This window comes from Misgurnus anguillicaudatus, chromosome 1 (assembly GCF_027580225.2).
Source record: "Misgurnus anguillicaudatus chromosome 1, ASM2758022v2, whole genome shotgun sequence".
NCBI lineage: Eukaryota > Metazoa > Chordata > Actinopteri > Cypriniformes > Cobitidae > Misgurnus > Misgurnus anguillicaudatus.
Genome location: NC_073337.2, coordinates 4,625,981 through 4,653,820, shown reverse-complemented (window position 1 = coordinate 4,653,820; position 27,840 = coordinate 4,625,981). Strand labels below are relative to the sequence as shown.

Below are 27,840 nucleotides of genomic sequence, written 5' to 3'. Positions count from 1 at the left end.
GTAAAGCAGCAAAGGGTTTATGGAGGGGGTCTTTAAATATTTAAGGTGTGAGTACAATAAGCCGAAATACAAAATACAGACCTGAAAATCATTTACATTTCATTTGCTGTGTCTGTTCTACACTTAATGCAATTTTTTGAAACAAAATTTCTGGTGAAAAAAGAAGATAAAGGTATAAATATGACAGCTGTTTGCCGCGAGGTGATTGTCGTAGGTTATAAATAGTTGCTTTTTTTCGCACGCTCCAAATTCTCACATTAAAGAAAAAAGAATCTGCTTTCCACTGCAAAAATTTTTTTATAGCTAACGCTAGAATTCAAAAATGGATAATTTTGTCATTTTTAAGACTATACTGTATTATGAGCTATACTCAAACTGTTTTGGTCAACAAATGAGAAAATTTGTGGCAAATTATGAGAAAACAAAAATATTAAATGCAAAAGATTTCCAGCCCATGTCACAGTCAATTAAGTTGCCTGGATAATGAGGCCATTTGCATTGTAAAGCGTCCCTCATGTGTAAGGGTTTTAATGGGGACAGGACCTGAGGAGATTAATTGAGAGTGACATTTCTTGAACTCATTTTTCCCCCTCCATGTCCTTCACATACCGCCTTTGCTTACCTGACTGACAGATCTACCTTTCTGACAGTAATTATCTGAAAGATTGTCCACTCAAACCCCTCATTGACTCTGATGTTTAAAAGGGCTGGGTGGTACATTATGCATATGGCTCTGAAACGCAAGAAACAGAAGTGCTTGATTTGAAGAGAAAGGATGAATACTTAAAAAAAATGTTTGCAAGCGTAAAGAATTTATCAATTTTATATATTCCTGTAAAAAGTTAAGTTTAAAGGTCAAAAAGCATCATGCATTTTTAAAAGAAACTCCTTCTTCTTTATTTATTCTTCACGCCATTCCAGCATCTATGGCTATATTCATGGCAAGAACGGTTAATCCATACACAAGTTGATCCACACAAGTTAATCCATCCACAGGTTGGGGGAGCGGCAATTTGGTAGCTGTAATTCACCTAACTTGCATGTTTTGGGCCTGTGGGAGGAAACCAGAGTTGTATATATACCAGAGTATATACCAAAATCAAACATTTATTCGATCCAATTACGATTCGATTAATTTATCGATACTTTAAACAGTTACATTTTTAATAACTCACAAATGCAACCAAAATATATAACATGAACATTTAATTATCTCATCAATTAAGAGAAAACGCTTCCCTGCCAATGACGAGTATTTCCGACAATCCGCAACTTATACAACCCGGAAGCAACGCCTCGCGTGTATGTTTTGAGGATCGCTCTGCATCTGATCTCTATTTAAAGTCCTTCACAAAAATGTAGTTATCTCAGCTTTTTGGTGTTTTTGAAGAAACCTACCCGTTTGAGAGGCGATTACAAGAGATCTAATCAAGGTAGGATGAAACTTTTTTGTTTGTTTGTTTTTAAAGTAGAGGGTATTTTATTTAATTTTATAAAACGGTTAGTTCCAATCCTTGATTCTAATTGGTCAATAGGTGTGCTTTATTCACGATAAAACACTGCTATGACCGCTTCACCCAACGGTTCTATTTAATATCACTGCGCGCTTAGCAACACCCTTAGCAACACATAAACATATAATGAGACAAAGTCTGAGAACAGTTTGTTGTTTTTATTTGAGCTTTCATGTTGTTGTTCGCAGTCAGGGACTATTTTTTCTAGCGGAAGGAATGCTTTTATTGATTTAACTTCTTTTTACTTAAATATTGTGTGGTAACCGTTTTATAAAAGCAATAAGGTACTCGAGGCAAGTGATGTATAGTGAATAAGTAACGGCTGAAGGGGTGGCTTCGCGTCGTGCCTAACAACGCCCTTCAGCCGTTACTTATTCACGATACAGCACAGCCTCTCGTACCTTATTGCTTACTTATATATTGTATGTTTATATATTTAAAGAAGAACATTTTCTGTAAGGCATTAAACTTTTAGGAAAATCATGAAAAATGTTGGCACTGGCTGGCAACTTTTCAAAAAAAAAAAAAACACGCTGGCGGGGAAAGAGTTAAACTCTTTGAAAATGGCACAATCTCCCAATTTGGCGAAATCTAGACTTAGAAGGTGTCCAGCATCAATTATTTACATTTTTTAGATTGTCATTATAAAAAATTATCATTACCGCAACATGATAAAACATTAAATATATGCATTTACAAACTCATTTTTCGGTAATGAGAACTAAAAAGTTGTTTAGGTACTATGACAAACTTTAATCTGGAGAGAAAAAATAAGAACTGCTTACCTGGTAGCCATCTTGAGTGTCACAGTCTATTATGTCCCTTACAACTATTTTTTTTAAATGTTAGTTCCTTGAGGGCTTAAACAATGATTAAAAATTGTTGCGGAGGATGAGAACATTGGTATTGGACTTATATTCCTTATTATTGTCTCTACATTTACCAATGATCACCAAATACCACATGTTTCTTTACTGTAAATTTTTTTAGTATAACATGCACTGAAGCTTTTAATTTTTTAGATTTTTTAAATTATAAATTTTCCATGTCAAAGAACCCAAATCCAGTCATGGACAAGTTGCGGTAATGAAAATTTTCCCCTTAAATGTGAAAAAAAAAGGTTTGTATGATGTCATTTGAAATCATGTGCAAAATAGTATGTGAAGAGATGTTTGTAACTGTTTGCTTCTTATTTTGATACTCTTACTTTGCATTTACTTTTTTATCAAATGTTTCATAGCACCTCATAAGTCTAATTTCGCGAGAATCACCCAATTGGGACATTTACAACAACAAACTAAGAAAAAAAATACTCTGTTAAAAAAAAGAAAAATAAATAATAAGAGATAAAAGGTTACATAAAACCAAGCTTATAATGGCAACAATCAAGTCTTTAGCTGGTGCTGGCAAAGGTTCTCTGCCAATCTGATTGTCCAATCTTTTTTCCAAATACAAAATTTTTCCAAACCCATGATTTGTGTCCGATAGCAGTCACAAAGTCTTCTGCCTATTTCGCTGTGTTTTAACTGCATTGCATTAACTTGCTGACACAAGCAAATGAAAATAAACAAAAATGTGTGCTTTGGCGGAAATGCATAGATGGACGTTAATTTAAGGAATGATAGGTACTCATATCGGTATTTTATCTGTGGCATTAATGCATTGTATCGTTAGAAGTTATATCTGTCAATATCCATCTATTGTTACACCCCTATAAAAAGAGCTAAATAATTCCACTCACACGCTAATAAAAAATTTTTTTTAAACAAAAATGCAAAATACATTGCCATGCCAGGTGCAATACGATTTCCATCTCACTTGGATTTTTAAAAGTTAACTTTAAAGCCGAGTTTCTCCCTCATGACTAGCAGCCATGCTGGGCTAGCTGAGGGCGCAGGTCTCATTAAACATGTCCCACCTGCGTTAATACTCATCTTAAAGCTTTAAATATCATTAAATCTGTTAAACAATACTACACAGGAATCAAACGTCTGAAAAGCAAATCTATAATTGTCTCTTATGATGCAAGCATGGTGCAACTGGAACCTATGAATATGCAATTTCAAAGTGCCTATAAAAGGTTGGATATTGGTCTAGTGGCAATTTTTCGCAAAGAAAGCACCATTCAGGGTGGGGGTGGGGTCGGGCCTCTAATGACTTGTTTAATATTGTAAGAGAAATGACCCGGGGACCAAGAAGCGCTACATCCCTCCAGCCTGAAAAACAGAAACAATGGAGCCACCTTAATTGTGACATTACAAGCGGTGGCACAGAAAGAAACAGAGGGGGTTTGATTAAAAGAAGAAAGAGGTGGGTGACTTTGTGCAAAGGTCACTGCACACTTACCTGGACTTCTGAACAAGAAAAAAAAAAGTATATATGGAGGAAAAAATATCCCATGTGATTAGAGACGACTTTCAATATTTTCAGCAGTGCCATTAATGAAATAAGATGGTAATTTCCTGGCAGGCGGTAACCGGGCAGAAAATGACAGCAGGAAGTGAAAAGGGTGGGGGCCATGGTGGCTTGAACAGAAGGCCGCACAGGTGGGCCGGTGTTGAGGTTAATTGAGAGGTTAACAGGGAGAAAGGTTTGTCAGAGGTCAAAGAAAGCCACCACACGGTGGGAAAAGCTGTACTGTAGTTCCTCATGAAGTGCCCACATTCCAGATGTAACAGTGCAATCCCTACATTTGTTGTTAAATGGCCCATAGCCTTATATAAAGCAGGAGGTTCAATGTAATGTGCATAATACAAAGCATTTTGAAGTTTAAGACTACTTGTGACCCTGATTTAAACGTGGCATAAATAAAATCGAAATAAAATCTTTTGCTTTAATGACATCGTGCATTTCAGCTGGAAAAGACTTCCCAGTTTAACCAAAACTTGATGATCCATGTTATTCCAGCATGCTTTGAGAATGCTATTAAAAACATCTTGTGTGCTTCAAATAGAGATGATAACTCATGTCATCGTTTACTTTGGGGTTTGTACCTTTTGCATATCGTTAACATGTACTACTACAAACTTACACACCAAAGGAAATTTGAAGTCACAATACAGTATACAGTATGGTTGGCAACATGACACAGATACAAAAACCACAAACATCAATAATTAAAGTAATCCAAATGACTCCACTAACAGTTATACTTATTTTTTTAAAGAGCCACACGGATCCAAAATCGAAAATGACCTGTATTGCAGTGTGTCATGTAGCTGTCCATCAATGTAAACAATGTGCAAAGTAGTTGAACCAAAACGTGCACGATTAATAAAGTTATTGGCTTCTAAAGTAGGGAGTCGACTCTGAATCGCTGAAACGAGTCGTCATATGGATTGAATCTCCTGCACGTCTTTATTCACGTCTTTATTCACGTAATACAAACACTTTGCATAATAATCTCCGCCAAATGCTCTAGGGAGAAACAAAAACTATGACCTGCCCACATCTAGTTAGTGTGTAAACATCATATCACGCTGTGTTTTCAGTTTGTGTTGTTTTCACTACAAAAGGATAAAGATATATGAAGAATTGGTGGTTAAAATTACTTTTTCAAGGAGGGATTTACTAAACGTTTGGCAATGAAAGATGGTTCAGTACCCACTTTATTCTGAACAACATGCGTCTCCTAACCACAACCTGTAAGTATGATTATAGCTACACTCTAAAAAAATTGCTGTAATTTTGCAGCTGGTTGCCAGTAACTTACTGTAGAAGATAAAGTCAAAAAATGTTTCATGTTCATTTAACTTTGAACAAAATGTTGCCAGTAAATAACATAAATGTAAAATCTACAGTAAGTTACTGGCAGCTAGTTGCCAGTAATACCCATTAATACTGTAATTTCTACAGACATTTTTTACAGTGTACATACTTGCTTAAATGAGTGTAAAAATGTTAATGTCTTTCGTCGATTTATAACTTGAACCAATAATGAATGATGTGTATTGATGTTGTTTTTTAAACTCTGAATATAATGTCAGAGAGTCACGTTAGCAAGCGGCTAAAGCATGTGCGCTAACTTAAGTGTTTACATTTTTGCTATAGCACAGTTAGCTTACATAAATGCTTAAATCAGTGTAAAATGTTAGTTTCTGTTGTAGTTTTTATTGCTTGGATTAATGATGAATGATGTCGTTGTTTAAACTCTTAATATACTGTCAGAGAGTCACACTAGCAAGCGGGTAACGCGTGCTCATTTACGATTTTGCTATTTGCTTACATACGTACTTGCTTAAATCAGTGTAAAATGTTAGTTTCTGTCCTGGTTTTTATTGCTTGGATTTATGATGAATGATGTGTATTGATGTCAATACATGTTGCACTATTGTTGGTCTGTGGTACGTGCAGAGACTCTGTCAGTTGACCAATCAGAGCAGATTATGCTTCTGAAAGGTGGGGTTTAGGCAGACTGAGTCGTTGAACGGCTTCACACGAATCGTTTGGGGATCTCTGAGAAATGGGGTAATTTTAAATTTATATTTTGAGAAAATTGAAGGGTTTTTGACCTTGCATGCATTTAAACCTGTTGGCCGGGACTTATAAACAGTGATAGGACGCTTAAAATTAGCATCTTACTGGCTCTTTAACCCATGATTTTCCTAGAAGCCAACTGATGCTTTTTTCAAGTATCAGTCAGGTGATACACATCTAAAAACAGGCAAATATCAGAAGATAAATCAGCTGGGCCGACGCATCCACCTATCACTACTAACACAAGAAGCCTGTAGATACACCTCAGCTAATTTAACAGACAGTGCAACTCCTCTAATCTCTAATTCAGCTTGTCCTGAAACTATCACAAACCTTTAAAATCTCTCTCGAGATGACACAATTTGATACACTGGTTACGATGCTAACGATACCCATTATTATCCATTCCTGAACCTTGTACAGGTGAGTCAATTACTGCCTGCCTGAATTCGATAGGAAACAGCCCAGCCGCACTGATGCATGACATGAACCTGATAAAGATTCAGACCACGGGCGTCTTCCTGAGAAAAGCGTGTAGCTGATTTTCATTGAATAATCACACAATTCAGCATCACAAGCAGACATCTTTGTCTTCAGTTTAACATTTTATTTCAAAATAAAAAGAACGGCAATGCTGATGGTCCATTAACGCACAACGCTTGGTAAACACAAAAGACATTTAAAATGTGTACTGTGTACAGAGAGAAAACACAAAGTATGCACTACTACAGTATGCATTTACAAAACAGATAAACACGCAAAGCTCTATTCACATTCTGTTGAAAATCTTTCATAATTATGGAACCTGATTTTTTTCATATAGAGAAAATGCACTTTCTCTCCTTTTTAATCGAGCTATTGTGGACTACTTTAGACTATTACTGTTTTGTCTGGTCGTCTGTAATTGCAATTAGTTCCCGATAAACACATCTTGATTTGAGAGTTTAAATATGCATGTAATTTTTTGTTTTAATTAAATGGTACGATTGTTTTCTTCTGAAAAGGGGAGAGACGTGATTTTGCATCAATGCATTTTGTTTGTGCACGTTTTTAAGCTCTTTACTGTAATTTAAGAAATAAAGTCAAAATTGAGTCGAGTATTAAAATAATGCCTTTTTAAGCGTTTACAGTAAAAATTAAAGTCTTTAGTCAAAAATACTTTTGCATATTTTCTTTGGATTTACAGTGTAAAATGACCAGTTTAAGTCAGTTAGGTCAAAAAGAGGATCTCGTCATAAGATCCTGTTGGATTGTGGAGAGGTAAGACGTCTACAGAGGTCAAGTAGTTCGTTTAAAACCTGTTTATAAAGTGTGATGGCATGGGTTAGATCAGTCACACTGTGTTCTGAGGTGCAGTTTGGCAAGTAAGTGACGAGCACTTTTGATCAAATGACTCACAAGCACACACAGCGTACCATAAGCGCCACAAACAAAAACACATTATGATGTTAACATTAGCTTAAATAATGCAGATAAATGTCAAGTTTGTACAATTCACAAAAAGGCCTTAGGCAAAGTAATCAAAATCGAATTTATGATTTAACAATCAAGATTAAAAAAAGCTTTGCAAGTGTTTCCAGTATTCACTTAAGAAATAAGGCAAAAAGGTGCTTTGCTACACTGTAAAAAGTAAAAGTTGAATCAACTTACTTCAATTGGTAACACATAAATCTCACTTTAGGTAATAAATTTGAATAAACTTACATTTTCTAAGTGTTATGAATTTAAGTAACTTTTTACAATGTTGTGTATCTTTAGTAGAGATTTAAAAAGGGGGAGGGGGGGGTCACAATTACGTAATAACTTCAAGACACCAGGTATGATCATTCTGGGAAGCACCCACATCAATAGGGTGATTGGTCAATACATGTTTTTTTACAAGTGCACGTCTCGCTTCTTTTTGCGTATAAAAGTTCAAGTTGATTTTTATATCAGAATTTTAAGCGATTTGTTTATCCAGTTTGAGTAACATCAAAGACTTCTCACTAAGCTAACCGCTAATGTCATTGGACAACAAACTTTGGGACTTTAAAGGGACATTCCACTTTTTTGTGATATTACACTCTGCCCGAAAATAGTCCCCATTGAAAGTAACCAAGGGGACTATTTTCGGGCAGTGCGTAAGATCACTACGCCTGCTGCAGCCATGTTACATCAGCAAAGTCCTTGATTATTACGCCAGAATGAGAGTGTAGTTCCTAACCATATCGGCCTAGAAAATCACAACATTTAATCTTCTGTTGGTCTTAGTACACGATGTAACTAAAGAAGATTCAAGTTTTAAATAGGAAAAATATCAAAACTCTTTCGTTATTTTTTAGCGTGATGCTAATGGTCTAATCACATTCAAATGGATTATGCTAAGCTATGCTAAAAGTGCTAGCGCCAGACCCAGAGATCGGCTGCAGTGTTGTTTTCGTCAACGATGACGATAACAAAATGATTTCGTTGACACACCTTTTTATGACAATAACGCGACGAAGACTAGCTAAAAATGGCTCTAAGGTGACGAAAACATGACGAGACGGAACGAAAATGATTATAAGTTTGACGTTCACAATGCATGTAATTTCTTCCTATTTTGCATGAAATCTGTCTGTTTTTAGCTAAAACATATTAGCAATGCTGCCGCTTCCTACCCTTGTTTTGGGTACGCCCACCACCCGGCTGCCGCCATGTCGCGCACCAGATTTCATTCAACAATAACACACCTTCGGCTGTGGCAAGCTCGAAGGACCGTGGCGGTGATGCCAAAAAACGGAAACGACGAGATGATTTATGGACATACTTTCAGTGTAATCCATCAGAAAGAAAAACGGAATGCATATTGGGAGACGACGGTAAATGTGGCCACAAACTAGGTGTGTGGCTAAAACTAAAAAGCATTTTTGTCCAAAAGACTAAGACTAAAACTAAAAGGGCTGCCAAAAACAACACTGATAGGCTGAATAGATTCCAAAACGGTAAGAATCAAATGTTTTACTCTAGGGCAGCTGGAAAAAAAGTGGAATGTCCCTTTAAATGAGATGAGCTACAGCAGACCCTGCTTAAATAAAGATTGTCATTTAACGTTTTTCAAAAAAACATAATATCCCATTTAAGGCTTGACTTCTGACAGTGTAAACTCGTTGTTTCCACTTAAAATATTCTGTAGTGATTTGTGAGCGAACTCAAGTCAGGTGATGTGTGCTCACTTTTCATTTTAACATTGAGATGGTAAAGAAAAAGAATGGGGTGTTAAAAACCCTTGCATAGAAATGAAAACTAAATAAAAATTGTAAAGAGAACGGTTTTACAAAAAGACAATAAAGCATTAGGTATAAAGCACTGAATACGTGATTTAAAGGAATGGTTCACCCAAACAATTCAAATATGTCATCATTTACTCACCATCATGCTGGAAGTGATTTTTAAAACAAAGTCAATAGGAAACTTTGTCTTAGAGATGCTCATATTGACCAGTTAACCAAAGGTAAGAATTTATTGACACGTGCCTTCAGACATTTCGCCACTTTTCTATACTTAATTTGTAAATGTCCTGTAATGGTACATTCACACGGGGCGAAAGCGTTAACGCTTGACCAACAGCCAATCACAATGGCCGCAACACATGTTACCAGGTCTTCCATAAACGTAATTGGCTGGCTCTGCCTAGGTTACCTGCATAAGGCGATCTGATTGGCTGACGCACGAGTTGCAGCTTAAAAAGTTGAGAAATGTTAAACTTCTGCCACGAGCAGTGGCAGTGATGCGGCACCAATGGATCCACAATTCAGTTTGGCAATGCATGACGTCACCCATTAAAAGTGAATGGGAAGTGTCACCGCTTACGCCCCGTGTGAATATAGCCCGTAAATGAATCAGTGCTGCCCTGACGGTCTGATAATAATTTGTTTAAGAAATTATTTGTACTGCATGTGTGTCCGTGCTCGAGTATGCTTTGGAAGCTGCAAGTTGGATGCGGCCCATCTTGTGCACATATTAGTGGCCAGGCCTTCGCTGATCGCCGATCATAAACACAAAAAGATGCAAAAGCAAAACATTTTGAAATGTGTCCTGCTTAAGAAATGGCCATTGTGGTAGATGAAAAAGAGACAATCTGCACTTTTTGGATATTAATCCTCTGGATTGATCGCATGCTATTTGATAACGTAATGTTGCGTAAAAGTTTGATTATGTATAAATCCTGGTTCTGTTGTTGATCTGTTGCTGCTGTTTGCACGTTCACATTACATAAAATGTTTGTATTGTTTTTACCGGGTCACAGACAACCGTCAACTGTATTTTTACTCAATGGCAATTTAATATTAAAATCGAATCAGTTAAAGGTTAATGTTCAGTTAACAAGCTGTGGTGGGGAAAATTTACTGAAATTAACAACTTTACTTTGTCTATCAATAACAATTACGATTTTAGTTTGCATCAATGTAGTGCTATTTAGTGCTTCTTTGGGGTAAAAAAATAACAATCTTATAGCTTGGACATTCTGCCTCAGATTTTCATTTTCAGTTTACCTGAAGACATTTATACCAATGAAATGACATGGGCTAAGTAAATGATGACAACATTTTTCAGATAAAATTTCCCATTAAACATTAAAGGTCTATGTAGTTTTATACAAGTATAAGTACAATATGCAAAAAATATTTTGGTCCTTTGTATAGTTTTTATGACCTTTCCAAGATCATGTTGAGCTCGGGAACAGATCGTTCCCTAGTGTGATTTGAACACACACATCTGTCCTGGTCGTCACTTCCCTTTTATGTAGGGAAACAGATTCCGCAGCATTCCATGCAAATTTCCAGGCAGTCGGAAGACTCGCAGCACGCGTCCATAATGCCACAGTCCATGTCGCAGGGGCAGTTGCAGTCGTCTCCCAGGTCGTCCGCACAGCAACAGCAGCAGCAGGCTTCTGACGTGCAGGTGCCGCATGAGGCCTGAGCCACCACCATATTGCACAGAGTGAGAAACTCACAAAACAGACAGGCCAGGATGCAGTGGACACAGCAGTCTGCTTTCAGAATATTGCAGCGAATGAAACAAAACAAAACAATCATTTAATAAACACACAAACTGTATAAAAAAAATAGTAAAGGTGAAGTGTATCAAAATACATCCTTAAACCTTAAGTAAGCCAATAGGTTGATTTCCTAAAAATGAAACATTGGTCCGAGCAATGGAAAGCAAAAGTGAGCATTTTGGAAACTTAATTGTCTTTTGTTTTAATTCATATATTAATTATTTATTATGATATATTCTTAGGTTCATCATCGGATAAGTTACACACTTCACCTTTAATATCAAACAAAAGTAAAAAGACAAAAATGCCTTAAACATGCCAGGCTTGAAAAGAATTAAAAAGAAAAGATTAAATAAAAAATATTATAATAGATTTCTGTTACAGAGATTAGAGAGCACACACACATGCAAAAGTGAAATTCGATCAAATCTTATGTCTGTTTGTCTTATCATTATAACCATATTGGCTGACAAGAGAAAACTGATTTCATGTCTACACCGTTACCGTACGGTTGTGTCTACGTGTGTATAAGAGTTTGTGTGTGGGAGGCAAAGACGGCGACATGGCATTGGCGAGAAAAAAAGAGAAATCAGAGAAATTTAAAAAGGAATGAATTCCACTTTTGAGTTGATTAGTAGCTTTGTGAATAATGGGGTTATTATCATGCGAAAGCACAGGGTTGGTCACGTAAAGCTGATTAACAGCGTCCAAAATTCGTGCCGGCAAATTGGCGTGTTAACGTCGTCCTTCTCTCATCTGTGATTAACATTTAACCTCCCTCTTGCAGGGCCGCCACGTGCGACGCTAAATTACTGTTGTTTAAGATGACATGGATACACAGTTTCGCTGAAGATATCTGTTAAGGTATTTCCTGAAAAAAATGCATCCAATGCCGAACAGTTAGACATCAGTTTTCTAAGCAAAAGTCTCATACATAAATCCCAGAAAAGAGTTTGAAAAATACAAATCCGACTTTCCAAAACTTGTGAACTAAAAAGCGAAATATAACAATAACAAATGAAGCGCCTATGACAGCATCTCTTCCACCAAATTAATATTGCAGTTTCACTAAGCATCACACACATCATTCCCACACAAACAAACAGCAGCACGGAGAATAACCGTGAACCCCTACCGGCCCGGACGAGCCGCTCGGACCTCTAATCAACTGCAGAACCCAAACCGCTGTGAAACGCTGGCATTGGAGGAATCACAGCAATGCGGTGTGTATCGTTATCAGTCTAAAATATGAATTTGCATGGCTTTCATCAGTCTGTGGTGAGCTGTCAGAGACACTGGGTTTGATTGGGGCTCTAGCAAGGGGGGTAGAGAGCAAGGACGAGGCCTGAAGACCACTGGATGTTCATGTTTGTTTGATCAAAGTGATTTTTTTTGTAGGCGGTCGAGCTGACCAGGAGTGGTGCTGTGCAGCCTGGACAGTTTTTGAACATGAAACAAGTTTGCATGCAGGCCCACCAAAGGCTTAAAACATCAGCTTTCTGTAAAGGTCAAACAGACGGAGTTTACACATCACATTTCGTTGCTTGATTTTCATACAGCAACTACTATGCATCAGATTAAACAATTACTTCAAATTAAACTTGTCCACACCAATTAAGTTTCTCTTTAATTCTGTTTTTCTTTTTGTAACTAATAATTTCTTTCGAGAAACTGCAACAGTACATAATACATTCCCTTGGATGTATAATTTATCAGCAGCGATTAGTGTGAATCTTACAGAATGAGAGTCTGTGTAATGTACACAGGAGACGGGCTGCCGTATCTTAGCGGCAAAACGACATCAACCCAATGAGAAGGTTCATGTTTAATGTCGGCTCAAGTGGAGGACGCCCAGATTTGTAGTGGCCAAAAACAGCTTCAGCGCCTCGGAGGAAATAGTCGGAGACATCTGGAAAACTCCAAAGGCTAAGATCAAAAAGGATGACGGCGTGACATAAAACAAGCTGGAAGAGTCAAAGGCCAGCGAACGGTGATGAAGAAAGACTGACTGGTTCCTTGGTAGAACGTGGCGGCTTTAGAGACCAAACGTAAAGAGCAAGAGAGGGAAAAAAACAGAGAAAGATCCCATCATGCGGAGTGTGGCTAATTTGCTATATATAATTTGCTAATAGCTGTGTCCTGTTTAAGAAAGCTGCATCCTTCACATCTTCCAGAGGTTGCATCCTCTAATGCTGCGTTTACACCAGCCGCGGTAGAGGCGTCAAGCGCGAGTGATTTCAATGTTAAGTCAATGTAAAGAGAGGTCTCGCGGCGCGAATGGAGTGTCTGCCGAGGTACGCGCGAATGATGCTTTTGGTGCATTTTGCGTTTGATGCGAATTTGCGGCTGACGCCCGCATTGAAAATTTTGAACTTTGGCGGATTTCCGCACCGCGTTAACCAATCAGGAGCCTGCTAGCTACAGTGGTGGCAGCTCCGCCCGGAGTCACTCATTCAACATGAAGGAATGCTTGATATTGTCCGTAAGCAGTCACCCGGAACTATACGACACAAGTTCTTATTTCTATAGAGACAGGAATAAAAAGGACCTCGCTTGGAGAGTGTCAGTGAGGACATTGGGCAACCTGGTATGTTGTAATACACACTTCACTTTTGAGTCACCTGAAGTTTATCGACCCGCGCCGTTTATTTTCCCCCTATAGTAAGGTGACCAAATACAAACTGGTAACTATCTCGATAAATGCACAATCATATTCTACAATAAAAATAATGTATTTTTTATTCGGGCTACCTAAATTAATTTCGGCTACCAAAAATTAAAGAGTACCTGCCCGAAGTGCTACAAGGGATTTAAACATTTTGCGAATCGTGCTCATTTATGCATGTAAGGTAATTTAAATGTACCTTATCTACAAAGGTAATACTTAAAAACTCAACACTATGTTTACATTTTCAACACCACATCTTCGCTAGTATTATCAGCTGCTAGTGTTTTAGAACGACGTTGAGAAATGACATTGGTCATGGCGACAAAGGAATTGTGGGTTATTTGCAACAGCAAAGAATACACTCATGCATCCCCCTGAATTCCTGGAAAAAAAGGTCGCATTCAGAGTGTCCTTCTTGCTTTTCGGAAATGAGACAACCTTATGACATATGCAGCCTTCGAATGCGACCTCTGGAGGACACAGCCTACTGAAACGAGACACAGCTAATGAGTGAGTGCAGTAAAACTTTCTCAGAAAGCTGAAGCATGGAATTATGGAGGATGGCTAATGACGGCACCAGCTTTTGCGTGCATCCTGCAGCCTAATTGAATTTGTCAGAGAGATTTTAGACGAGTGTGTTCTCGCAACACGACACGATCACAAACACACTATCACTGAAGGCCTTAACCTGCCCGCAGCAGAACAAAAGATCTCTCAATTAGTTGATTTTCTGCTAGGGTTGCTGTTATCGCAGTCGGTGATGGCGGCCAAGAACGCGGGGAATCGCAGTCCCCCGAGCAGAGATCTTGTAAAGCTTTATTCTTTAGCTTCCCAGGCTGTTTAGAGGCTAATTTCACAGGCAAACAGATTATGGTAATCCGTGTAAACATTAAAACACAACAGCTTGCTGTTTTCCAGGGGGAAATTACTACTTGAGAGAGAACATATTGATTCAGAACACACTTCTACAAATAACAGACACCCAAGCAGTAATGAGACAGACTTATTGAACTGTTCGTGTACCCCCCACCCTCCAATTAAGATGTGAAAACTATGACGCCTTTATAGACACACTTTTCTGGTAAATCAGTGGGGAGATAAAATGTGTGTTACATATACTTCGCAGTAGGTTGCTAGTTGTGCATTACCTTGCTATTACAGCAATAGTTTTGCGCTAAAACTTATCATGTTCACATACTTTCACGCCTCTACAAACAAAGGTTTGGGCTATATATATATATCTCAAGTCTTTTAGCCCTCACAGTTGACTAAATACATGTATCTTTACTGGGAAAGTGGACCGTAACACTCTACTCGCCCCTTAATATCTATTGGACTCAGTACGGCCACTAATCCTGAGAAATTATCAGCAAGTAGGCAAAATGTCATCTGATTCAACATATAAAACCAGTTTCAGAAAAGCCGAAGTACTCAGCAGGTGCAAGACTTAAGGTGCTTGATTCAAAAGGGTGACGATATCAGGCAAGCATAAGTGAACATCTAACAATAAAGAAGCGGTACGTAAGCCTGGAAAAGCACTGCTAAGCAGGATCGGGTCGGAGGAGCCGAAGAACAGGTCTTAATGAGAGGACGCTGTGAGGGAGGAGAGCGATGGCTCCTGCTGAGGTGGGGCTGACACATGGCAGACCCCCTGCCCTCCACAGTCTTGTTAAAAGGTCACACCTTGGTGACCATTACTAATGCACCAGCGATCTCCTTCATTACTGGCCTCTCCTTACAATCACACCTGACAATGTGCAAGATGCTTTTTAAAACCGGCCTTCTGTTTCTCCTTTACATTTGCAAGACAATACAACATCACAGAAATAGAGAGATCAATCTAGGTTGAGTTTGAGAGATGACACGAAGCATTGCATTCACAGAAATGAGAGCACAATGGCACAGATCAGTTGCAGTTAAGGCAGGGAGTAGAAAATAACAAATAGATAGAGGAAAATGCTGTCTATAAATGGAAAGGAGGTGGGTTTATGCACAAGCGTATGTAGGTGTTTGATATCACATACCCTCTGGAGTGGAGCCGGGTTTGTGAGAACCCGTCGAGCTGTTTTTGCTCTTTCTGCTGCTGTCGCTGTTAACCGATAGGCTAGAGCGAATCTTCCTCTGTACGCGGTGCGAGACGGGCGACGGGTGTCTCTTGGGCTCTGAGGTGCGGGTTTCTGTGACCCCACGGGGCGTGCCGTGGCCGTTACTCAGACCTGTGTGCGTGCCGTTCTGTTGCCTGGCAGCCTCTCCATCGCTGGCATGGGGCAGGGATGCTGTTGGCTGGGGTAGCGGCTGAGGTTGAGTTCTAAAGAGACAGAGAGAGAGAGTTGTTTTTTTAAATTGCAATCATCCGTTTTCACCGGAGAGACTTAACATTTATATACAGCATATGTACAGCTATATGTATTCTTAAGCAAATGCACAACAAATTTAAAGAGATGCACTGACACAGATACATGTCATATGCGTATAAAAGGTGTGGGCGGCTGATGCAACATCAGTGATATTGTTATTAAATAAGTAACAGTGGCATGCATTCAGTTCTGCTGGGAATCCTGACCTACTCGTGCATCTCACTCGTTTATTGGGTTCCTGTGAATTATTCATATTTTACTTGCTTCTGTGCACTTACTATATATTTTGATTCTTGCATTTATATCTGTAAATCTGCATAAAAACGGGTCTACTTTTGGCCCTATGTGCCCTAAGGTAGCAGCTTGTGGTAATGCGCACTAAAGTAGCTTTAAAAATTTTTATATTAAATCACTTTTTGCCTTATTTTGGAGAGAGGTCCACACTGACTTTGTAATTATTAATTAAAAGAGGAGAAATCCAGCCCACTTCTCCATAACAACAGTTTACCCTGGGAAGATACTGTCAGGAACTGAATCAGGAACACAATTAAAAAGCAGACAGCCGTCCATGTCCACATACACTATAGCCAAACAGACAACAAGTTTAGGGGCAGCTGTAGTTAGAGAGTCAGGCTTGTAACCAGAGGGTTGCCAGTTTGAGTCTCATGGCCGTGTTCACAACTTGACAAGCATGTCCCTCTTCAGAGGAGCATTAACGGAAACTGTTTTTGCCACGAATCTGCAAAGGTTTTTGCAGTTCAGTAAATGTTTTATTCTGAAAGTGTTTTCACAGGTAACCAAATTCAATAGAAGATCTTAAAAGATCAATAAAAATTGTATTATCTTGACACATGATGTTTTTTACCAGGTTGTTACAGGATTGCCCCTGTAAAAAGAAATAGCGATACACAATTGTCCTCCCTGCTGAAAAAAACAGCATACCAGCAAGACCAGCATACGATGTGTTAGCACCAGCTAAACAAGCACCAAACCAGCATTAGCAGCACCAGCTAAACCAGCACTAGCACCAGCATCCCATGCTGGTCATACCAGCAAGACCAGCATATGTTGTGTTTTGGTGCTGGTTTGCTAGTGAACACCAGCTAAACCAGTATCAGCACCAGCATTCGCACCAGCTAAACCAGCACCAAACCAGCATTAGCACCAGCTAAACCAGCACCAAACCAGCATTAGCACCAGCATCCCATACCAGCAAGACCAGCATATGTTGGGTTTTGGTGCTGTATGCTGGTGACCACCAGCATAGACCAGCATAATTCCCATGCTGGTCCATGCTGGTTTGATGCTGTTTTTTCAGCAGGGCTCTCGCCGGCCCCTACCCCAAAATGGCCATTGTCCAATCACACATCACAGCAACCATTACTTTATTAACACCCGCGGCATTTGTAAATCGGATACAAGATAAGTTACCCCGAGAGATTGTATGGAGGAGTTGTGTTCTTTTCATTCCCAAAGCCGAAAACTCATCATGAGTGGTGCATACAATGGATAAAACAGTGTGGACGGCCCCACTCCCAGTTAAATGTGTCGAACATTTACGAAGCATAAATACGTCTGCACAAAGGTAAGGCTTACAGCTAACTAGTTTCAGTATTGTCTAGATCTACTAACTAGAGGCAAGAACACAAATTGGACCAAAGTTATGATTACCATGAATATAATTGCCAGAATGTTAACCTACTCTCTAAGCTAAGTTTAATGACTTCTTTAGCCAACATTAGTTAACGTGTAAGCTAACCCTAGCTACATTAGCTGCTGTTGTGTTGGGACTTTCAGCTCCCCAACTTTATTTTTCGTCAGTTTACGACAAAGTCGAACATAGCGCCCTACCAATCAACTTTAAATAATTTTGTTTTTATCTTTCATGTAGCATTTTATGAACGGAAAACCTATCCCTGAGTTTCCCAATCCTGTAAATGCTGTGCAATTTTATTATATTATACATTTTATTTATTATATTATCTGTTCTGCAACTTTTAAGCCAAAGCAATTTCCTATTTGGGAATTCTGGTTATCACCAAAGAAAATAAAACATTATGATTCTCAAAACGGCTATTCTCAAAACAACAGAAATGTTAGTTAGTTTTGAATGACTTTGAAGCACATGTAGGTTTAGCTAGCTAACATACCCTTGTATTTTGACAAAATAGCTACTCGCAATAGACCATACCATATGAAAGAGCGCTTAAGGCCCGGGTATACTTTTTTCCGCGTCCGCGTCCGCGCAGCTTTCCGAGTATAGTCCCCGCGGCTACACGCGGATGGCCACGTTGGACACTATACGCAATACAAAGATTTCTTATTCAAATTATTAGTCAGGCAGGACTGATTTGGAGACATTTACAGTACATTAAAACATTAGGATAGGTGAAGAAAAATAACTGATCCACCATTGCAAACACAGTTTAGAACAAACAACAAGACAACAAAGTCAGGAATCAAACAAACATGCTCCACAGCTTTCTGTTCTTGGAAGAAGTAAAAGTTAAAGAAGAAAAACGATAGTTTGGTGCAAATGCTGTCTATTTCCTTTGTATAATTGTTTATAGTGGAGTGCCCTGTCTAAATATTTTTACGCGCATGCGCTGTCGTACGCACACTGTCCGCGCGGTCTCAAATTTTGGGCTGCACGCGGACGGTCTGCGCGGCCGGCCGCGGACCCTCTTGGTGACGAAAATGACGTCATGCGGACGGCGCGCATACGCGGACGTCCCTAGTATACTTTCGGCTTTACCCGGCAGTGCAAGAGCATGACGGGTCCCCAAGGCTGTGCTGGTTGCATTTGAGTTACAGGTCATGTGGTTTCTCATTGTTAGCTTGAGACTGTTAAGCATTAGCCTCGATAGTAGTCGTGTCTCCTTCATTGCGTATTTTTAGATTTTGAATATCTCGATCTGGAGGATATCGCAGAGGTATTGCTCCAAAAAAGGTCACTGACACGCACGGGTATATCGCTTTCTGTCATGGCAATCTGTCACGCTGGTCATTTGTTTGTCGGAAGTAGCAACAGTAACTAAGGGGGGCGGGGCTCGGCGAAAGGCTAATTTCAGAAGTACAATAGAGACCAAGCCATCAATGTCTTAAACTCATACAACTCATATACAAAAAGGCTTTCATTGTCATCTTTCTATACCACCTGCCTGTAATCTACCTTTTGTACAAAAAAATTCAAGTATTTCATTTATAAAAGGCACTTTTGAAAGGCTTTGTAATTGACCAATTTATTAGCTATTTTTATACAGTCCAGTCCAGATCTTAAATGACAAAATGTTTCTGCAAAACGACAATGCACCTTGAGAAACCAGGGTTAAGTGTCTTGCTCAAGGGCACAATGGTAAGGGTTCATGAATCACCTTTGAACCTACAACCTTTCGATTTCCGGTCCAGATCTTAAACGACCATGCTGGACTACCTTCTGCTTCAATGTACTCTGAACAACAGACCTTTGAAGCAACCCAGCCAATAAAAGTCATCTTGAAGTTCATCAGACCAGAACAACACAACAGACAAAGTTTCAGTCATCTGCCGCAACCTGAAAGGATCATAAGGGCCCAACGAAACGCCAAAGGCCAATGCTATTCAAAAGAAAAAAATCCCCCTCGATGAAATATACATGATGCCTTCAACCCAAGCTATGATAGGTGATAAAAACTGAATAGGTGCTCCAACCATAAAAACAAGCATTGTCTCACGAACATGATCGTATACAGGCCGACAGGTCGCATTAAAATACCATGTAGTGGTTGGTAAGGGAGGCAGGGAAGAAAGAAAACCGTCCAAATTGGTCTTCTAACCGCTCTGCTTCCAACATATCAACAACTGTTGAGAGTGTACATTTGTAGTTGAATAATACATGGTATTCCTCTACACACTGTCAAACACATCACAGGCAAACAGGGGGTGAGTGCTTCTTGACTGTCTAAGCAGCATCCCAATTTGGTCCCCTGGATCTGACAGCCTCAAATATCCTGGGAGCATTTTTAAAAGGCCAGTGTTTGATGGATTCATGAAGAACACACAAATATAATTGCCATTTGTCACCACGCGTTCGGCGGACGCCCCGCGCGGGGACGCCCGGGAGAGGCGCCGCGCCGCCACGGTGACGCTCTCTATGTAAAACTGTGGATAAACACCCCTCGCCTCGGTGTCACAGAAAATAGCTCCGCAGGAAGAATTCAAAATTGTACCCCAAAGACGTGAGAGCGAAGCGTGGCGGACCTCCCAAGAACGAATATGTATGAACATCAACGGCGTGGAGCGGCATAAACAAGACGGTGAAAATTCGGTCAAGCAGGAGGCGCTGGAAAGGAGGTGAGATGGGGCAGAATCTTCTCTCATTTACAGAGCTCTCTATGGAGACACAAAAGTAAAGAGAAAAACCAGAAAAAAAGAAAAGTAGGTCCCAGTATTTTTGCAACTCGGGTCCTTTTAATATTTCATATTTAATATATATATATATATATTTAAAAAATTGCGGTCCGAGTTGCGGGCAGGTTAGTTGAAAACGTCGGTCAGGTGCGGGTTGTTTATACATTGTCCCGCACATCACTGACTGGGATAGATGAAACTACCTGAGAGTGAGGTGATGTGATGGAGCAAAAACTGAGGTCAGGGATGGTTATTTATCAAGGTGTTTTTCTTTAAAGCAAAATATCATACTTATTCCACTACATTTTACATTACATACTGTACATTTTAATACAAAGTTGCTAGGGATGCATAACAATTAATCGCGATTTATCTACAGCAGAAAAAAGGGTTTTGTTTACATCATACATGTGTGTGAACTGTGTATAATAACTCTGTATAGATAAATGCACACACATACATGTATATATTTAAGAAATGTTTACATGTGTATATACATTTGTATATTTATGTATAATGTATATAATATATAAATATAAATACTTAATATATTAAAAAAAATCTTAAAATTATACATGCATGTGTGCATATTTATATATACATACTTATTATACACACTTCACACACATATGATGTAAACAAAAACTTTTATTCTGCTGTAGATAAATCGTGATTAATCGTTATGCATCCCTATAAGTTACATTAGAAATCTAGTACTCATGTACATTTACTCAAGTAAAAGTTTATATAAAAGTATACATGAAACCTGGACTCGGAGTATAGTCTGTTTTTTACATGTCGAACGCACAGCCTTGCAAAGTATCGTTTATTTGACTCGTACACAGACGTACACAAATTGCGCATTGGAACAAAATGCGATGCATCTTCTGGACGGCATACTACATTCTCCTGTAAGTGCATGCGTGACCTACACATACAATGTAGGCAGGGTTTCAGAAAACCATAAGATAAATACATTCAAATGTAGTACTAAGTATTTAAGTTAAAAAAACAACTTGATTTTATAAAATGTAGTGGAATAAAAGTACAGTATTATGCATTGGAATGTAGTGAGGTAAAGGTTTTCTAAAGATATTAATATATCTTTTATAAATGACAGATACTTGGAAAAAATGTACATGAGTAAAAGTAAAAATGTTTGAATACTTTACACAAGTATGACAAGATTTTTCCACTGTTGTTTATTCAACCTTAAAACTTTCTTTCTTGGTCCATTGCCAACAAATACCTTATGTCCCAAACGAAACAAAAACTCTTTGCAGCCAGATACTAAAATTCCAGACGTATCACCAAACAAATGATAAACATCACAAAAATGACTGTCATCCAAGTTATTCTGCAGTAAAATGTTTCTTATAAGTCATTTCATCATTAGGTATCCTCAAACATAGACAGGTAGGTAAACTCCCCAGATCTTACAAATGTGAAACTCTACAGGTGTAAGAAATCCAGATAACAGACTCATACAGCAATAAGTCAGTTAACATATCTAAAAATGAAACAAAGCAACAAGAGCATGTGAATTTTAAGAATTTATACTATTTGAAGACATTATTTTAATCTGGATGCACCTGTGCTTAAGAACGGTCAATGATGAACAAGGCTGTTTCAATCAAGCAGACTTTCAATCAATTTACTGCTCTGGGTTTTAAATATCACATACTTTTCAATCCAAATAGTGCACTTGCTTATGGCTCTGTTCTGTCCATTCCTTTAGCAGTGTTTGAAAACCCTTCAGTCAGCATCATAGTAAACCATACACAGACTGTAAAGCAATACCAGTCTTATTTTAACCTCCAAAGGTTATTTTGCTCAAAGCACCATAACCAGCACAATGTTATGCATAACTACAGTCTTTACATAACTGCACACAAGCAACCTAACAAGGCTTCAGAAACATAATGTATGGAAATGTAGTTGAATAGCTGCATCTGCGATACGATACACACTGCAATACAAAATATTACAGACATAATACATATTTGACAAATACAAGTGTTAAGTTTTGATGCAATATTGTGAGAAAAAAAAAGCTCATGTATAGACTGTTTCATCGGGCGCACATGCGGTGACGCGATAAGCGTCTGGTCCGAACTTTACTTCCGGTTTCTGTTTGTTTAATGATCTGACTAGTTGCTGAAACTGAACTCTTAAACAAATACTTCGTCGAAAATAACAAATGTTTTGCGTTCCTATGTAATCTACGTGTTGTTTATTTTGCTTGTTCAGGGCTCCAGACTGCCACCAAATGGCGGCATTTTGCCACCAAAATTTGAGAGTGTGCCACTGAATTTTACATCCAGTTGCACACGTGCAACCAGTAAATTGTACCTTTTTTTGTGATGTGACACTGAATTGGAAAACAGCACATTGTACTTTCTGCATCTATCATTAAAGTATTTATTAGTAATAGTGGAAATAAGTAGAAATGTGAATATTTGGATAGCATGTTTATTTACAGTGTGTGGCCCTAAATTTTCTGGTTTGTGCCCCTAAAATTTTCAGCTGGGGGCCACTGTGCTCCTAGTGAAAAAAGTTAGTCTGGAGCCCTGTTGTTATATAAATAAACTACTTTAAAAGGACTTTGTTGTTATTTATTCTTCACAGAGTTTACCGGAAGTTACGTGATGACCACGAAAGCTGCGTGTTTATGTTGATAATGCTGAAACCGTCTATACATTGAAATGTTGGTATGTTAGAATGTAAAATATGAGAAAAATAAAGCAAAATTAAAGGGAAGGTTAATAAAAACAAGTATTGTATTATTGTTACTGAGTTACTGCAACAGATGAAGCTGTTGTCTGTTGCTAGTAACATTACTAAATAAACATGGCAAGCACTGCTTGATATTTTTGGTTTCTGTAAAGGTCAGACAGTCTTCTTTCTTTCCATGTTCTGAAAACTTAATTAAATACAGATGGTGCTACAAAGACTAAAACTATTGTCAAAGAGTAAACAACAGTAAAATGTTAGTAAAATGACAGGTGAAGTATTCATTTGGAAAGAGAGAGAGCGAGAAAGAGAGAGTATTAACACAGAGAGATAGAGGGGGTTTCCTTAGCCATATCCTGAACAGAACAGGTTTCTTGCACGGACCGCTACATTTCCATAACACGGGATTGTGGGAAGCGGGTGTGTCAAGACTGTTTCTCTCCAAAAACAAGTGGTGAGAATTTTTCCGATCACATCCTTTGTTTTAAATCTTTGTTTTCCTAATTATTTCCAAGTGACCCAGAGATGAGCCAGATTTTCCATGATTCCGTGTCCATCTGACCTGATTTACATACTACACTGTCCCTGGTTCAGTTCAACTCAGCTAACCTGATCCACACAAGCACAACCTCCGAGATGTTATCAGATGCAAGACTACACAAAGCCTTAAGAACAGAGCTAGAAAACTTTATATGATGCAACTCTATGTTTTATCAGGCAAGACATCTTCACTATATTCAACGTTCTCAGCTGCGATTTCCAGATTCGGGCCAACCAAGGCCAAACCACAATGGGATATCCTTCCTCACAAAGCTTTCAAGACGCTGGCAATATACCAATTGTATACAACGTTAATCATCATGTAACATAACATTACTGCTATTTATTTTTAAACATTCAAATAAAATACATTTACTTTCAACGCACATATGCACCACCAACTCAAACAAATGCTAAACAGTTTCACTGCACCTACAGCATTATCATGCCACAGTAAAAATCCTCCATATTATCATAATCATCACAAAGATACTCTACTCCCAAAGGCAAAGACTAACAGCTCTGCAGTAAACACTGATAAAAAGTCTGAAATCAATTACGATCTGCAGAAAACAGTGTAAAAATCAGACAATTTTCCAGATTTCAATAGTGCAGAAATGCTGACAAATGTTGATATCAAAGCTGATCGTTCAAAATGTGATTGGATCACAAACTGCTTTGAAGCTTATGGTAAAGTACAACTCACTTGTGACGAGTAAATGCTCTATACAGAATCAGTCTTATGCACATCACACTGACTGAAACCAAAACCATTTTTAACCAGATGCTCTTGATTTATTATGCGGCTATAGTCCTTGGTTTCAGTTTCCTGAAAATGGTCATTCAAGCTAAAGAAATATCATAATAACACTTGATCACAGTTATTATTATAGCTGTATGTATCACATGACTAACACATTTGTCATCACTTACTTCTAACAAGGTCCCCATCATGGGTGTGGTTCTCCTCTGTCATGTGACCCTGTTCCTCTGAAGTGTGATCTTTGTGTAGTGAAGATGGTAATATTTCTGTAGTGTTTGAGCATTCATCAGGGCAGCTGTTGCATTTCTCTGGACAAACAAATTAATGAGTAAATAAAAGCACTAAATAGCACATTTAAAAAAAAATCTGCATATATTCAGATTGCTCTGCTAAAAGCTTCCACGAATCCAAGCATGCATAAAGCTAACGTTAAGGTTCATGCTGGCTTGCCTCAGCTTCAAGAATAGCAAGAATTTGCCAGATAAAACAGATTCCTTTGGTGAACGGTTGCAAAACTGGGTGGGTGGATCAGGTAGGCCTAGGCCAGAACTCTGGATCTCATTTTGTCGATTCTGCTCCCGGGCGTAAAATACCTGCCAGGCTTTTAAGGCTATAAAGACTGCACTCATCGAAATTGGAAAATGGATGGGAACAAAACCTGCCTGATAGGCGTATAAAAAGACAGGCAACCTTTTGAAGCCTTACGCTTAAAGTTCTCCGATCCTATAGAGAAGTTGAAATTGAAACAACATACATTCTGTACCCACGAACCTCTGAATCTGCTGATGTTATGTGTTACATAACTGCCGTTCCTCCCATAAGTAGAGTAGTAGCCTTCCATGAGCGCACACTTGTACATATGCGCAAGGCCAGTCTTTTTGGCTTTCTTCCTGTCATATAGAACTCTCTGAATTGAAAAAAGCATGTGACTTAGCGAACAGAAAAATATGTTTTCACTTTTGGCAACCCTACAGTGCTTAGTTCTGTCTACAGCTCGTTACAGCGTATTATGGGACAAGATCAATACGATACAGACGCTTTAGATACAGGGATTGATATCAGTTCATCTAGTCCTGAGGCTGATGAATGGAAACCCTTTATTCTGGCCATGACTCTTCAAATCGCTGTGCACATACAGTACCAGCTGTCTTGTGATGCATCGCTGTATTTAGTGATTACACTTTGAAATAAATTGGTCTATTCTCTCAGTATACACAGTCCCTGGGGAGGGAAATCCAGACTTCACGGAAAGACTCGGAAGGCCCTACAAAAATCCATTTGTCACCGGAGCCTGTGATTACTTACTTTGTCCTACTTTGCCATTTTTTGACAGTGCTATAATGATGCTTGGTATAAATAGGATGGTTAACGGTTCAGTGCCTAAGAAAAAAGAGGGGAGGGGGTGAGCTTATTTTACATGTGATAATCTCACAAGCAACTAGAAAGTTAATTAAAAACTATAATTGGCAGTGGTTCCTGCTAATAGTTACCAAGGCGCTCCTTCAATCCTTATTGGGAAATAATGAAAACATTATCATGCCTACTGGTGCAACATACATATGGGGAATCTGTTTGCAAGTTGCTATTTATGCAGGCAGTTACCAGCGTACAGGTAGCTTTGTTAGTCATTTGCAAATATGTATGCAAGTTATCATTAATAGGTGTTACTGAGCTAAACAAGCAACATCATAGCCCAAAATGCATGCCAGACACAAATCAATGTCATAAACATGTGATCTTTTCAATGCAATTATCATACTGTAAATATGTGGTAAAGAGAAATGAAAGATTACCTGGAGAGTTTGTCAAGAACGGGCTTGTTTCATTTTGGAGCTGCTTTTTTGGCCCTTCAGGCCCCTCCGGAGGTAAGATAGTCTCCGAGGACATGAGCCAGACGTCTGTGTAAATACGAAACACACCCGAAAAAAAACACAGTCCCCTACCAAATCAAGCGTTGTACCTACAAGAAAACGATACACGGTTGATTTGTCAACACTTCTAATGTAAAACACGTCATTACGTCACAAGTAAACACACAAGAGCGGTAAATCGCTGCTGGCAGGTGACGTCATCTCCCGAAATACCGTTAAACTGAATGGAAAGTTTTTTGTCGTTTATATTCCTCTATCAAGTACAAACTCTTACGAAACCACGTTAAAACGCGCATAAAACGCACAAGTCAACGTTTATAAACTTTTTCATATACAGGTAAGAGATGAGTTCGCGTACCTTTCAAACATGTCAACTCCCAGACGTATTTTTTCTTCGCATCCTTCCTCCAGGAAAAACTTTGTCCCGTTAGCAATAAACGTTTACGTTTTAGTGTTTCAAGGATGAAAACCGTGTAAAACTTCGCAACAACTGTTCAAAATGCCATGTCAGATATTCACAAAGTAATGAGACTGTGAGCGAGCGTCCCACGCGCGCCTGGAGAAAGTTTCAGCTGAAACATTTTTCATCACATCCGGATTCCGCGGGCGCGCGCGTTCCCGCCAGATCAACACAAGCAAGCAAGCAGTTGTATTCAAACAGAGCGGATCAGCTGTCCGTCTTTCTGTGTATCTCTCAATGACTTAAAACGAGTGTCTGTCCTACACGTATATCAAAATTAGGGCGCCACCATGACTAAGCTACATAAGATAGATACATTTGGCAAATGTAGTGCTTTTTGATGATGTTGTATTTCATCTTTTTATTATGACTGGAGACACAAAGCATGTTCAGGGGAAGAAGAAAAGTGAGTGAAAAACTGAAACTGAGTGATAGGGACCGCCAAACAATAAAACAGGAACCTTATATTTTTAACAGAGCTCTATGTACATCTTAAAGTGACAGTTACCCCAAAAAATAAAACACTTCATAATTTCCTCACCTTCATGATATTCTAAACATATGAAGATATTTGATAAATGATGGTGAGCAAACAGTACCCATTGACTTCATACTAGGAGAAACCAATGGAAGTCAATGGATAGTTCACCCAAAAATTAAAATTTTCATGTTGTTACAAACCTGTATAGATTTCTTTGTTCTGATAAACAGCAAGGAAGATATTTTGAGAATGTTTGTATCCAAACTGATCATGAGCCCCATTCACTTCCATAATAGGAAAAAATACTATGGAAGTGAATGGGGCTTAGGTTTCAGTTTCCTGAAAATAGTCATTCAACCTTAAACAAATCATAATAACACTTGATCACAGTTATTATTATTGCTGTGTGTATCACATGACTAACACATTTGTCATCACGTACTTCTAACAAGGTCACCATCATGGGTGTGGTTCTGTGTTCCTAAAGTGTGATCTTTGTGTAGTGAAGATGTTTCTGTAGTGTCTGAGCATTCATCATTCAAAAGCTAACGTTAAGTTTCATGCTCCA

The 27,840-nt window shown here is 38.6% G+C and overlaps 1 protein-coding gene across 4 annotated transcripts; it reads right to left on the bottom strand.

Annotated features, from left to right (window-relative positions):
* Window positions 1-3,545: 3,545 nt before the first annotated feature.
* On the bottom strand, window positions 3,546-26,937 carry mdfic (MyoD family inhibitor domain containing). 4 transcript variants are annotated; one of them, XM_073854614.1, is made up of 5 exons: window positions 26,690-26,937; window positions 26,254-26,420; window positions 24,637-24,768; window positions 15,703-15,990; window positions 3,546-3,730 (listed from the first exon to the last, which is right to left on the bottom strand). In XM_073854614.1, exons 2-5 carry the CDS (start codon window positions 26,345-26,347, stop codon window positions 3,561-3,563), a joined length of 684 nt encoding a protein of 227 aa, XP_073710715.1. In that variant the 5' UTR covers window positions 26,348-26,420; window positions 26,690-26,937; the 3' UTR covers window positions 3,546-3,560. The 4 variants fall into 4 exon arrangements, with proteins under 4 accessions (XP_073710715.1, XP_073710651.1, XP_073710681.1 ...); XM_073854550.1 differs by lacking the exon at window positions 3,546-3,730 and adding an exon at window positions 10,586-11,004 and having other exon boundaries at window positions 26,690-26,936; XM_073854580.1 differs by lacking the exon at window positions 3,546-3,730 and adding an exon at window positions 10,586-11,001 and having other exon boundaries at window positions 26,690-26,935.
* Between the last annotated feature and the right edge of the window lie 903 nt (window positions 26,938-27,840).